We start from the raw sequence: 15,322 nt of genomic DNA on the forward strand, positions 1-15,322 counted from the left end.
GCTCTCTATTTCTGTTTGCTTGGCAGCTTTGTGCCTCGGCTGCTTTCTCAGTATTGTAGCCTTGAGTGCCTTACAATTTCCAGCTGCCAGAGTTGGAGTACTGTGCCTTTAAGGGCATTTATTTCTTTATTTTCAGCGGACCGAACGGGGGTTTCGATTCCTTGCTGGAACGAGGGAGCAGCGCTTTCTTCAGTGCTTTTGCAGTGTGAGTGAGTTTTTGGTTTGGCGCATTTGCGAAACAGCTTTTCCCTTCCCTCGTGGTTTATGGCGGCCCAGCTCCTCCGATGTCGCGCGTGCTTGTGGCGAGGGGTAGAGGCGCCGGGCGCTTAGTGTAAGCTTTGCGATGCGCCTATAAATGTGGCTCCCCCCGACTTGACCTCGGAGGGATCGATGGTGTTGGGAGTCTCCGGGTCAGCGGGAGCGTAGGCAGGGCCGCTGTCAGCGGGAACAGTTTCGGCGGGAACGGCCGCCATCTTGAGTCCGACGCAGCCCGTGGAGCCAGCTGTTTTTGGGCCTGTGGCCTCCGTTTTTGGCACAAAAGGGCCTAATGACGGTCCAGGAATGGTGGGCTTTCCTCCAGATTTTGTCTGGACACGGTATCAGGCCTGGAGATCGGGACCCCCGCCCCCCAATTGGAAGAGGGGGCTGTTTCCGTCTTGGCTGAGAGATCACGGTTAGAGTGGTCAGAGGACAGGCATTGTTTTTCTCCTGTAGCTGCAGAAGCTGCGCTTAGTGATCTGGGGGAGTCAGATGGAATTGACGGCTCTCAGGAGCAGGATTGTTGGATTCCTGGAGAGGATCCTTCAGTAGTGCGGATTTTCCATAGAGATGAGCTGTCAGAACTCATAGATCGGATGTCGTCCACCCTTCAGTTTGGTCCTGAGGTGGCTTTGGGGGAAACTGGCCAGGATCCGTTGGTGAAGGGCATTCAGCGTCAGGCGTGATCCTTCCCTATGAACAAGGATCTCCGGGAGATGATTTGTCAGGAATGGGATTTGCTGTGTAAGGTGGCAAAGGCAATGGCGAGGCTTTATCCCCTCCCTCAGGAAGATAGGGATTCCTTTAAGGCTCCCAAGGTAGATGCAGTAGTGACGGCAGTAATTATAGCTACGGCTATCCCGGTTGATGGAGGAACGGCCCTCCGTGATCCTCAGGATAGGAGGTTGGGATCTTTTCTCAAGCGTAGTTTTGTTTTGGCGGCTCTAGCCCTGCAGGCCTCGGTTTGTGGGGGTCTGGTAGCTCGGGCATGTTTTTGTTGGGCCGAGAAGCTCCTGGATGATTCGGTAGATGTTGGTTCTTCTGGGGGGGTCAGGAGTTAGCCAACTTGGACATGGGTTCATCCTTTTTGTCTGAGGCATTTTATGATTTGTTGCGAACTTCAGACAAAAATATGGTTGTGGGAGCGCGTAGGGCCCTCGGTTTACAAGGTTGGGTCGCGGATGCGGCTTCTAAGGCTAAGTTGTGTTCTCTGCCACTTAAGGGGAGCTATGCTGTTTGGAGAAGATTTGGACAAGTTAGTGTGAGGTCTTAGTGATACCAAGGTTCTATGGCTCCAGATTTTCGGTTCAAGGCAGGGGCCAGAACTAGTTCCTCTCGGGGACGGTTTAGGGATGCTCAGCGGTATAGGCCGGGCAGATCGAGTGGGACCTACCCCTAGCTGTCTGTTCGTCTGTCCAATTTAGATTGTAAGCTCTGTTGAGCAGGGACTGTCTTTTCATGTTAATTTGTACAGCGCTGCTTAAGTCTAGTAGCGCTATAGAAATGTTTAATAGTAGTAGTAGTAGGACCTCTAGGGGTCGGTTTTTCCAGCGCACACAGTTCTTTCGTGAGAGTCGTCGCGGAGGGCGTGGCTTTTCCGCAGGAGGTTAGTATTCAGGCCGCAATTCCCAATGAAGGTGTGCGGGCTCAGGCTCTGGTGCATGTTGGGGCTCGGCTGAGTCTGTTTTACCAGAGCTGGGCCCAAATCAGGTCAGATCAGTGGGTTCTCGAGGTGTTTCGAGGCGGATATGCGCTGGAATTCGAAAGCTGTTCTCCCGAAGTGTTTCTGGAATCCCTCTGTCGGTCTTGGAGCAAGAGGGCAGCAGTGAGGGACACTCTGCGGTGGCTGCTCACGTTGGGAGCCGTGGTTCCTGTTCCTTCAGATCAGCAACGCTCGGGGTGCTATTTGATCTATTTTGTGGTCCACAAGAAAGAGGACACTTTTCGTCCCATTTTAGATGTCAAAAGGGTCAATGCGGCACTCAAGGTGCCCTCTTTCCGGATGGAGACGTTGCGGTCGGTCACTGGTGCGGTCCGGAAAAGAGAGTTTCTCACTTCCCTGGATTTGAAGGAAGCTTATCTTCACTTTCCTTCGTGCGGCCTTTTGGTTCCAAGTTGCAGGGTACGATTCGTCGGTTCCTTGCAGAGAAGGCGCCAACGGCCCGTACTTATCGTCAGGTCCTGGGCCTGATGGCAGCGACCATAGAGGTAGTTCCGTGGGCCAGGGCGCACATGCGTAAGGTACAGTCAGCTCTGCTCAGTCGTTGGTCCCCTCTGTCGCAGGACTTGGAGATGTGTTTTCCGCACTGGTGGCTCAACCCGCGCAATTTGGGAAAAGGAATGCCGTTGGAGTCCCCACAGGGGCTGGTAATGGACACGGATGCCAGTCTGCAAGGTTGGGGGGCACATTGTCTCGGTCAGGTAGCTCAAGGCCGGTGGTCTCGGGCAGAAGCAGAGTGGTCCATCAACCGGCTGGAAACTCAGGCCATTCGGGTGGCGCTCCAGGCCTTGCCGTCGGTAGTTCGCCACAAGGCAGTCCGAGTGCTCTGCGACAACGCCATGGCAGTAGCGTATGTCAGCCGTCAAGGGGGGACGAAGAGCCTTGGCGGCGCAGTTGAACTCCTCTTCAGGCTCTCTTGGCAGCGCATGTGGCCGGGGTAGGTCACATAGATGCAGATTATCGCAGCAGGCACACTCTAGATCCCAGAGAGTGGTCTTTTCTTCGGTCAGTGTTCCAGCGAGTTGTGTCGGTCTGGGGACTTTCGGTGATAGATCTTAGGGCAACGGCTCGCTATGCGCAAGTTCAGAGATTTTTTCAGTCGCTGAAGAGACCCTCGAGCGGAGGGAATCGACGCTCTTCTGTTGCCTTGGCCTCGGGAGTGGCTGTATGTGTTTCCTCCGTGGCTGTTAGTCGGTCGAGTAATATAGCGCATCGAACATCACTCCGGTCGGGTGATTCTGGTGGCTCCAGATTGGCAGCGTCGACCATGGTACGGAGACCTGGTGCGGTTGGCAGGGGCGGCGGCCCTGCCTTTGTTGGGATCAGTTCTGTGTCAAGGCCCGATAATCATGCCGGATCCGGCTCGGTTTTCGCTTACGGCTTGGCTCTTGAGCGGCACAAGTTGAAGAAGGGGCTTTCGTCCAGTGGCTTTGCTACGATCTTGAGTTCCCGTAGACGATCCACTTCCTTGGCGTATGTCCGGGTTTGGAGAATCTTTGAGTACTGGTGTGAAGACCATCGAGTTCGGCCGTTTCGCTCTTCGGTGGCGGAAGTTTTGGAATTTTTGCACGATGGTGTTGATAGGGGTCTGGCCTTGTCTACACTGAAGGTTCAGGTGGCAGCTTTGTCATGTTTTCGTGGGAAGCTTCAGTGAAAGTCCTTCGCTTCTGTGCCTGAGGTAGTGCGTTTTTTGAAGGGTGTTAAGTTGCTGCGTCCGCCTCAGTGACGGATGGTGCCTCCGTGGGATTTGAAGCTAGTTTTGGATGCTTTGATCAGGCCTCCGTTTGGGCCTCTGGTATCGGCATCTTGTAAGGATTTATCTTTAAAGACGGTCTTGTTGGTGGCGATTACTTCAGCACGGAGGGTTTCAGAGCTTCAGGCTTTGTCTTGTAGGGAACCATTTTTGTCCTTTCTGAGGGAAAGGTTTCGTTGCGGACGGTGCTTTCCTTTTTTGCCCAAGGTGGTTCCGAGTTCCATGTTAATCAGGTCATCTCTCTGCCAGTGTTGGATGATATGGCTGGAGACTCGGAGCAGCGTAGTATTGCCAAGCTGGATGTCAGGAGAGTTTTGAGTTGTTATCTCTCTGGAACTCAGGACTTCAGAGCCTCTGACCGTTTGTTCATTCTTCATGGTGGCCCAAAGAAGGGTGCAGCGGCTCCTAAGGTGACCATAGCACGGTGGTTGAAGGAGGCAGTTGCATCTGCTTACTTGAAGGGTCCTGTGGTGCCTAGGGGCTGGTCTGCTCATTCCACTAGGGGAATGGCAGCCTCGTGGGCGGAGAATAATATGATTTCTCCATTAGATATTTGTCGGGCTGCGGTTTGGTTTTCGTTGCATTCCTGTGTGAAGCATTGTAGGATTCCTGTGCATGCAAAGGACGAGGTGCACTTTGGGGCAGCAGTTTTGACCTTTGGCCTTAGGTCCCTCCCATAAGTTAGTTACTGCTCTGGTACGTCCCACGCGTCTTGACCGGTCTGGAGGGTCGCTGAGGAAGGTGAAATTAGATCTTACCTGCTAATTTTCTTTCCTCTAGACCCTCCAGACCGGTCAAGAGCCCGCCCTGTCTGTATTGGAGGCCAGGAGGTGTGTTTGTTGGATAATTCTTGGCAGCTGTAGATTGTTTCTCTAATTGCAGACTGTTTATTTCTGTTTTGTGATAGGAGTCTGGGACAGGTGGGGCTCTTCTTTGATAGTCCACCTGTAGAAGCCCAACTGTTTTATCAAAGGCAAAGGAACATGTTTCCGTAAGAGCAAGTGGAAGATGTTTCTTGTTTTTGCAGTTTACTGTGACCACGTACAGGGTTGCTAGTTGTTGTTAGTGTTTTTTGTTTCTCTGCTTTGTCAGGGTTATACTGGCTAGTGGAGGTTCTGCACAGGTTATATATACAGGCTTCAAAAGCTTAGTGTTTTCTCAGTCTCCCTCTGCTGGTAGGAGGACATAACCCACGCGTCTTGACCGGTCTGGAGGGTCTAGAGGAAAGAAAATTAGCAGGTAAGATCTAATTTCACCTTAAACGTGTATCTTGCATAAACGTTTAAGTCTCTATTTTCCAAAGCCGGGATATGCAAGTACAAAACTTAACCGCATGCAAATGGCAAGGGTGTGGGATCTGAGTGGACTTGGGTTAAGACAAAGACACAGCAAGTTCATAGACGTCTATTCACCATTTCAAAAGGAGACTAAAGATATCTGTGTCCTAAAAGATTAACAGGAGCTGCACCTGCTCCCAAGCACAATTAGGAGTTGGTAAACAGCTGCTATTGAGCAGCACTCCATTGGAAGGATTGGGGGAGGAATTGCCTCGTAATCCCTCAGTGGTTTTTATACCCCCATAGGCCAAACTGGCAAGGGAAACTGGTTACAATTACAGCCTTGGGATAGTACCTGGTTATGTTTCTAACTTCACAAAGATGACCAGTTTTGTGCTGGCTTTGAAACTATCGATACTATATTCGTTTAATGTTCTAAAACGGATGTTTATGCTGCACACACTTGGTGCATAAACATCCATTTCTATTCTAAAATACTGGTGAAATTTGAGTGATACTGACCTGCACATCTCAAGTCCTATTTCTGCGTCCTGTCTAAAATGGGGCTGTATGTTTGTATTGTAAAACTACTTAAAGACTCATATACAGTTCTTATTGGTTGCTATGTGTATTGCCAAGTAACATCTGTTGCTTTGGGCAGGGCCAGTTTAAACCATTGGCAAATTTTACACATAATTTGTGCCCACATGTTTAAGGAGGGGGGAGGGCTGTGAGATGTGCTTAGGACTCAGGATTGCCAACTGTATGGCATATTTCAAGAATTGGCAGAATTTTACATTGTCTAGAAAGTAGAAGCAGGAGTGTCACAAAATGCCTAGCCACCTGCCTAGGGCTGCCCCTGCGGCCACTTAGAGGGTCTATCCCCAGCACAGCTCAGGTCTGCCTTCATCTGCTGCTTGTTCTCTACACTGGCATTCTCCTCCCACCAACTGGGTTCCAACCATCTCTGGGCGAGTCTCCCGCTCTCAAATTATCCCCAGTGATTTCTAGGTTACTTGGGCCACATTCCCAGTGATCCCACAGTTCCTGGAAAGCAGTCACAGACCCAACACACAAACCACCAGGATTCTTAGTCAGTCCAGACAAGCAGAGGCAATAAACTAAAAATGTGCAAACAAAAAAGGTGCAAAACAGTAACTGAAATATCTAAACGTTTGTATACAATCTAAATAGTACCTAGGGAGATCAGGACAGGTTATCAAACATAACTGTTCACAGGGTCTCCACTGCATGTAAATCTCTCTCATGAATATTCATTGTGGATATCCTGAAAACCTAACTGGCTGGGATGCTTCCAGGTTTGGGAACCACTGATAGGCTTAAAACCCACTGTTTTGTCACAATGAGTGGACATGTTTCTGAGTTTATGACCTCTGTCTGCAGTTCTCTAGTCTAGTGTTTCTCAACTTCAAGTGAAGTACCCCCTAAGTTGAGCAAATTTCAACTGAGTACCCCCAAGCGCAGAGATTTTGAAATGGACATTCCAAAAAGAGACACATTCTTATCACAAAGTAGAGTGGAGTGGCCTAGTGGTTAGGGTGGTGGACTTTGGTCCTGGGGAACTGAGGAACTGAGTTTGATTCCACTTCAGGCACAGGCAGCTCCTTGTGACTCTGGGCAAGTCACTTAACCCTCCATTGCCCCATGTAAGCCGCATTGAGCCTGCCATGAGTGGGAAAGAGTGGGGTACAAATGTAACAAAAATAAAAAAATAAAATAAAAATAACATTATTTTTCTACCTTTCTTGTCTGGTTATTTTATTTATTGTGTTGGTCTGAGTCTAGTTTCTGATTTCCTCTATCTTTTTCTTAATTCTCTTTCCTCCTCCTTTTCCTTTCAGCTTCCTTCAATTTACTTTTCTGCCTGTCTGTCCAGATTTAATTCATTCTTACTATCCAGTCTTCTTTTTCCTTCTTTTTACTGTACCTACCAACAGCTTTCCATCTCTTCCCTCACCCCGGTTCTCTTCTTCTCCCTCCTTTTATTCCCCAGTCTTTCATTTTCTGTATCCTCTTTCTCTCCCCATCCTTCCATCCAGTATCTCCCCTTTTTCTCTCGCCATCCATCCAGCATGTTTTCTCTTCCCTCACACCTTCTGTCTCTCTCTCCCCCCCCCCCCCCCCCCCCCCCACTTCTCCAGACTGGCATCAGCAGCGGTGGTAAAACAACTTTAAAAAGTTGTGCTATCCCAGTCTTCAAGCGCATGTTGTTGGCTTTGTTGGTCCCCTGCCCCTTCTGACATCAGCTGTGCTTGAAGACTGGAGTTGCACAACTGGTGTAAGGGGTACACATACTGCCTGTTGAGAACCTATGCTGTAGTTCACCTTCCCACCCACCCCCTCCCTAGTTATGAGTGAGCCTGCCTTGCATGCTTCCATTATAAGCAGCAGAGGCAATAGGTAGGATCCAGCCAGTAGAAAGGCAGTAGGAATATAGGACTGGAAGGCTGCTTTACACATGGGAAGAGAGGAAGTTTCTGGATATGGTAGAGAGCAGAAGAGAAATGAGCCCCCTTCAAAAAGTATCCCAATAGATTTCTATGGGACAAGCAGTTCCAGCAGCTGCAGTATACATACACTGATTCACTGTAACATTGTGATTAAGGAATTGCCTTTCAAACTGCCTTCCCCTCTCATCTCCTCTCCTGATCACAGACAAACCAAAAGCACTCGCACACACAGATAACCAACACAAATGTAGAGACATGAACACACATCTAGTTAACACTCACCAACCCCCCCCCCCCCCCCCCCAAACACACACACGCACACACATTCACAAACGTGCATTCACATGCAGAGGAGTTGGAAAACATTTCATGAGCCATACTCTGCATTCTTTTCCCGGTTGCCTTGGTACTTTGGCTTTTTTATAAAATGATAGGTTATAGATACAGGTTAGCAGTTTCATGTTTCCACACTTTCAGAACTCTCTTGTCTTCTGGATTTACAGAAATTTGCTTTAGTTGCCCTTAATAAAAAACGTAAAGCGTTCTTCTCCACATCATTGTCTTATCCAAGCATTCAGACTCCAGAACTCTGCCTGCCTCTGTGGTCCTGCATGTGGAACAGATAGCATTCTTTGAATGCTACCCTGAAGGTTCTGGATGTCACTTTTCAACCCATAAGTGTAAATTTAGCTTCTAAAACCTCCCTTCTGCACCTTCCTAAGTCATCATTGCAACATGTGCTAATGACAGCTAGTTCGTCTTTAGTGCTGTCTAAAATCCTGTTAGATTAAGCAACCCTATTCCCTTAGCATCCTGACGTAACTAATGTAAAATCCTTCAAATGTGTTTGTGTATATTATGTTAATTTGTCAATGACCTACAGAGACAATGGTAAATCTGTTGATCAGTGCAGAGTTAATGTGTTTGGGGAACATGGAAATAATTTTTATTTTAAAGCAGTTTATACAGAGAAATACCTAACTTTTTCTTTTTTTTTTGTTTGTTTTTTGTTACATTTGTACCCCGCGCTTTCCCACTCATGGCAGGCTCAATGCGGCTTACATGGGGCAAATAAAAAGAAATTATCTAGCTTTTTTTTTCAATCCATCAGAGATTATACAAGTGCTAAGGCACTTTAATTGCTAGCTGCATTCCCTTGTCATTTTTTCTCTGCAACAGGTATTGAGGTGGACCCCCGTCACCTGTCTCTGGTGGCAGATTATATGTGCTTTGAAGGTGTTTACAAGCCATTGAACCGGATAGGGATGCAATCAAACTCCTCCCCTCTTCAGCAGATGACATTTGAAACCAGTTACAAGTTTTTGAAGGAGGCAACCATGATGGGTAAGTTTTTTTTTTTTTTTTTTTGGGGGGGGTTTGTTTGTTTATAGTTTTTGTTTGTATTTTTGTTTTGTTTTTGTTCTTCATAGAGACAATGCAAGCTATGTGATTGTCTGGGTCTTACCACGTCTGAGTAAGTGGAACCAACTTTTCAGCCATCGCGCTGTGGCTTTCTTCATGTTATGCTGTGAGGTCTGCAGTTTGTCTTCTTTTTTTTTTTTTTAATTGAAAGGTTTTGCAGTTTTTATATACAAACATATTTAAATTAAAAAGGATAAAAATTAACAAATTAAAAAAAAAAATCAACCAAAAAAGATGTTCTAAAGTCCACATCAAGGAGAGAAGTTCCAGAGATTAATTAAAAAGAGGGGTATGCTGTGAGGTCTGCAGTTTGTCTTTTATGTATAGTGGCTTCTCAAACCTGATTGGCTGGAGTTTGAGGTGGGTAGATTCCTCAGGAAGGAAGGAAGGAGATTGAGGCAGGGAAGTCCATTGATCAAAATTTTGAGCAGACTTTCCTGCCTCAATTTCCTACCTCAGTCCCCTTCCTTCTTAAGGAATCTACCCACCTCAAACTGCAGACCTCACAGCATGTCAAGTAAAATCAAGCTCAAACATATCACTGTGGAGGGCAGACTGTGGAGTACCACAGGGATCACCGCTATCTCCTACCCTCTTCAACCTAATGATGACCCCACTAGCCAAGACCTTATCCCTTCCATCTACGCAGACGATGTCATAATATACATTCCTTACAAAAATAAACTGACAGAAATCACCAACGAAATCAAACTAAGTTTAAGCATCATGGACTCATGGGCAAATGCATTTCAGCTAAAACTCAATAAAGAAAAAACACACTGTCTCATCCTCCCATCCCACCGCAGCACGGACAACCCCACAAGTGTCGACATCCCAAATTACACCCTCCCTATCTTAGCTTGAAAATCCTTGGCGTTATAATGGACCGTAACCTAACACTGGAGAGCCAAGTGAAATCTACTACAAAGAAAATGTTCCACTCAATGTGGAAACTCAAACGCGTGAAACAGTTCTTCCCGAGGTAAACTTTTCGCAACCTGATATAATCAGTGGTAGTAAGCCAATTAGACTACTGCAATGGAATCTATGCAGGATGCAAAGAACAAACCTTAAACTTCAGACTGCTCAAAACACGGCAGCTAGGCTTATATTTGGATAAACGCGATTTGAAAGTGCAAAACCCAGCCGCGAAAAATTACACTGGCTCCCAATCAGAGAACGCTTTGCCTTCAAAATCTGCACCCTGGTTCACAAAATCATCTACGGCAAAGCCCATGGATATATGACAGACCTAATTGACTTACCAACCAGAAACGCATCCGAATTAACACAAACATATCTAAATCTGCACTACCCAAGCTGTAAAGGACTTAAATACAGATCCACCTACGCATCCAGCTTTTCCTACATAAGCACACAACTGTGGAACGCATTACCAAAAGCATTGAAAATGATGTACGACCACCTTTACTTCCGGAAAACACTAAAAACCACCCTGTTTAGAAAGGCATACCCTACCGATCCAGCTTAAATGCATGATCTCGGCTACACAAGAAAACTAAAGCACGTAATGAACATAAAACAACTCTTCCGCTCTACGATTCCTATTGTGGCTTCTGACACATGAATTCCTATCTTACCACAAATCACATTGTATTTGTTCACACCGGAGTCGGCTAACGCCTCTTCGGTACTTTGTAAGCCACATTGAGCCTTCAAATAGGTGGGAAAATATGGGATACAAATGTAACAAATAAATAAAATACTATGAAGAAAGCCACAGCACAATGGGGTTCCACTTGGACGTGATAAAACCCAGACAACTGCAACAATCATGACGCCAGCTGTGGAAGCCTAAAACATGCAGGCTATGAATTTGCAGGAATGGACTTCAGTCTACTTATCTGCTGCATCAGGCAGACTGACATGGTTCTTAGAAGTGACCAGAAGTGACAACAGTTAAATTTGAGTTCTACTGTATGTAGCAATATATCTAGAGTGCTTTTGGCATATAATCCTTTATTTCTCCAAGGATAATCAGTCATTGCTGATGGCCAATTTCAGCAGCTGAAGCATGGGTCAGAGTATTGACTCCAAAGCTATTAAAACAGCTGACATGCTATTCTGAATGTGTGCAGCATGTCACCTATTAGTTTTCATGCAGAGCCTTCTTTTTTTTTTTTTTTTTTTTCCCTACAGAGCAATGTGGTTGTTTTTTTTTTTTTCATTTCTATTGGTGATGTTAAGGGAAAGGAAGGAAAGTATGAAATTATCTCAATTTTCAAGTTTTTCTTTCCTCAACCACATTTGCTAGCAGTGCAGGTACATTAGGCAGCATGAGTGGCCTTTGTTTTCCATAATGAATACTTTGATTTTGCTGCTACTATTTTTCATTCTGTTTGCCAGAAAGAGACAGCCAGTGGCTTCAAGAAGCACCTCCATTGTACCCACATAATGTTGATCACTCACCCTTATAACTGGAGTTGAGCACAATATCCCTGATTAGGACCCCTGCCAGATGATATCATCCAGAAGATTTTGTAATAGAGGAGCATGTAGAAAAATTCTTATTTAGATAAATCCAGTTCATCTGCATCACAGGAGTCACACCAGACATTGGTGGAGCATCACCAATAAGTAAGCATTGACCTTCATTGTAATCAAGCTCCAGTAGTGGTCAAGGAGAGAGAGTATCCCTTAAGTTTGGAGTGTAGTCTAATGGTTAGTGCAGCAGCCTGAGAACCTGGGCTTGATTCCCACTACAGTTCCTGGTAATTTTGGGCAAGTCATCTAACCTTCTATTGCCCCTGGTGCAAAATAAATACCTAATATGTAACCACCTTTGAAAGGTGGTACCAGTATCAGGGACTGTCGTTGATACATTGAACAAATGTAAAGCATCATTGGCATTAGTCCATGTTGATGCATGATGTTAGGAACAAGGGGATACTAGCCCAGCCATACAGCCTCCCAAGCATTCCCATAGAGATAGACGCTCTTATTCTTCAAGGCAGTGCAGGGACTCTCTGTCTTAGTTCAGTCAAATCTGAGTAGGGCATCGCTTTTAAAATTCCTCCTCCTGATTTGATCTAAGCATAGTTATGTCTGTCCTGAGCTAGAGATCCCTTGTAGAAACTCTTCATACCATCAGATAAATTTCCCCGACCTAAGAGCAATATGAGACACTGTAAAGGCTCTCAGCAATACAGTAACCCAATTAAGATTACTGTTCAGTATAAAACAGTTTCTTAATATATAGTCCTTTCACAACAAGCAAAACAGCTTTTTCCATGATGCACAATGATGGATGACTCTCAATATGAAAAATCAAAACAATTTGACAAGGACCTTGGTTTCAACATCCTCTTCCTCAGGGAGAGAGGAACCATCTGTCCAAAAAACAAAACAAAAACTTTAAAGTGGTCATGTTCTTTTCAGTGACTCAACTCTGCACAAAGATGCCATGGTGATGTAAATACACAGAAAGAGTTCAAACATCCAGTCACACACTTCAGTCCAAGTTTCATCCAATCACTCTACACACCCACTTTGTAAATGGAAAGTACACACAGGAATATCTATATAAATAAAACCCACCTCAAACGTTCTGAAGCTCACCCCATGGCAGTGAAGCACTCAACTCCTGTACTGTTCAGTAGGCTAGGCTATGACCTATGAGGACCACTCACCCTCACTCATAGACCCGCCCTCCGCCACGCCCCATCTGCACATAAAACGCACCCTCAACGTTCTAAACCTGACTTTGTGGCTTCAGAGTTCGTAAGTTCGAAGCTCTGTAACCACTTTTAACAATCAGGTATCTGTGCCCCGCCCTCACGTCAAAACGTTATGACGTCGAGGGCGGGTACTAATGACCACAACTACACTAGCTGACATAGGCCCCGCCCATCCCCCTACCCTCGCCATCCACACACGTCACTCCCTCCCTCCGATTTGAACACCCTCCCTCCCTTCCTGTTACTGCCCTCCCTTCGCGTTCCTTCAAAACCTCCCCCGAAGCCTCTGACTGCTACCCACCACCCCAGGTCGCTCGCTCACTCCCCCACCCAGGTCACCGCACCGCCCACAACTTTGCTGCTCCACCCACTTCCCCCCCACTTTTCTAAGAACGCCCCACGCCCCCTCCATTGAACTAACACAGCCAGTACCTCAGAAACGCAGAAGTACAGAACATCGCTTCTCTTCGGCTCTTCTTCCCTCCCTGTGTCCCGCCCTTCCGGAACTTACGTCACATGAGGGCGGGACAAAAGGAGGGAAGAAGACCCGAAAAGAAGCGATGTGCTGTACTGTTGCGTTTCTCAGGTATTGGCTGTGTTAGTTCAATGGAGGGGGCGTGCGCCGTTCTTAGAAAAGGGGGGGCGTGTGCAGCGGCAAAGTTGTGGGCGGTGCGGTGACCTGGGTGGGGGAGCGACCGACCGACCTGGGGTGGTGGGTAGCGTCCACAGGGACGGAGGAAGGCGCGGAGAACCGGTGACCGACGATCTCGGGGGCTGGGACGACTGCACAGCTCTGGGGGAGGGGCAGGATGGCCTGGCCTGCTGCCATGCATCGGAGGACAAACACCTTGCGCCCGTTTCATTCGTTTCAGAAACGGGCCTTTTTTCCTAGTAAAAATATAATCCCTAGATGGTCACGTGACCCCATGCAGCGGAGCAGACGCTGAAACGCGGAGCTCCGTGCTCACCTCTCAATAATCTGACGTTTGGCAGCGAAAACAGCTAAATTTATTGCTAAATCAGCAAAGCTCCTCTTCTAACAAACTTGCCCTTTCAGCAATGACAACAAAACCCACTCGGAAAGACCGGGAGAAGCAGCGCGACAAGGAAAGTAAAATGGCTGACCAGAACAAGGCGAAGGAAGGAATGGTGGACTCGGCTTGGGTAGCTGATATCACTGCGGAAGTCACTGCAGCAGTTGAGGTTGCCTTGGATAAGAAGCTACAGCAGATATATGATCGGGCAGAAGAAGCGCATGAACGTATAGATAGCATGAGCTTGGAATTGGACTGGGGCCTGCAACGCACTTCGCAAGTAGAAGACCGCACGTTGACATTGGAGGCGGCACAGAAAAAATTGGAGCAGAAGGTAGCAGATCTAGAAACTAAATTAGACGACTTGGAGAATCGTAGCCGACGGAATAACAAGGTTGGTGGGCCTTTCAGAATCATTGGCAGATAAAGACCTTTTGAACTTTCTGGAAAAATGGCTTCCTGAGGCCCTTCAACTCAATGAACAGTTGTAACACTTTTGTGTGGAACGAGCACACCGGGTGGGGATGGCCAGGCCAACCTCTAATCGGCCGAGAATGGTAATATTTAAGAGTTTGAATTTTCAACATAAACAACAGATATTAGCGGCTATTCGTAAAGGCAGACAACTCACTTTGCAAGATCATACTACACTCTGCTTCCAAGATTACTCTCAGCATGTACAGCTGCAAAGGAGGGCCTTCACGTTGGTATGCACAGAACTTTATAATAAAAAGATCCGCTTTGCTCTGCTATACCCTGCTAAATTGTGCATTAATCATGATGGGGAATGATGCTTATTCAAGAAGGTAGCAGATGCCAAGGAATATTTGAAATTGTTAAACAACACGGACAGATGAAGGCCATATGGAGGACAGAAGAATATTCATTTATTACTATGGGATTGCTTTGGATGGTCTTTGAATAAGGGTTAATCTCAGTCGACATAGATTCGCAGCAAATTCTGGATGACGAGGAAGCAGGAGGCATTATTGTTATTGTATTAGGAGACTTTTCATCCCCGAACTACATTGAGTGAATAGACATATAATAAGGGACCAAAATTTCCTGGCCTAAAAGTGCAAGGAAATTGGGCAGGCTTGTCCAAGCTTAGCCGAAATTTGGACGATTTCATGGCAGGTGATCCGTGAGCTTTTATGGGAGAGTTTATTCCTTTATTTTTCCTTCTGCTGTGTGTGGGATGAGCATTTGAGGAGAGAGGGGTAGGGGTTAATGAGAGTGACGTTCTCCCTGTGACCTAGGGAGTCTACTAGTAGATGGGTTGGGATTGGGGAGGGGGAAGGGGGGTTTCAACGGTGGGTGGGTAAGATACGCAGGAAGAATTGGTTCCTGTATTACATTTTTATGGCTCTGTAACTTCACGATGCGAAGTTGGGGGGAAGGCTTCCAATTTGTGAGATTGGTGTGGGAGGCGCTGAAGCTGGGCTCGTGTCTCTCATATGAGGTGGAAACTATCTTTTGTCAATTAAGTATCTTCTCTAACAAATCGTCCTGGGGTTAAATATTTATTCCTGGAATGTGGGAGGTATCACCTCACCCATTAAACGAAAGAAAATATTGCATAATTTAAAAAGGAGGGGTGCGTCTATACCATGCTACAAGAAACCCATTTAACTTCGGTAGAACATAATAAATTAAAGACTTGGTGGGTTGGGGACATATTAGAGAGGT

The 15,322-nt window shown here is 46.6% G+C and overlaps 1 protein-coding gene across 1 annotated transcript in view; it reads left to right on the plus strand.

The window, feature by feature from the left end:
• The window catches only part of POLR1A (RNA polymerase I subunit A), a 267,806-nt gene that overhangs the window by 234,493 nt on the left and 17,991 nt on the right, over positions 1-15,322 (plus strand). Inside the window, exon 33 of the mRNA XM_030191063.1 lies at positions 8,659-8,823. Coding sequence (XP_030046923.1) covers positions 8,659-8,823 — 165 coding nt within the window. The remainder of the gene's footprint in view (positions 1-8,658; positions 8,824-15,322) is intronic.

Source organism: Microcaecilia unicolor, chromosome 2 (assembly GCF_901765095.1).
Source record: "Microcaecilia unicolor chromosome 2, aMicUni1.1, whole genome shotgun sequence".
Taxonomy (NCBI): Eukaryota; Metazoa; Chordata; class Amphibia; order Gymnophiona; family Siphonopidae; genus Microcaecilia; species Microcaecilia unicolor.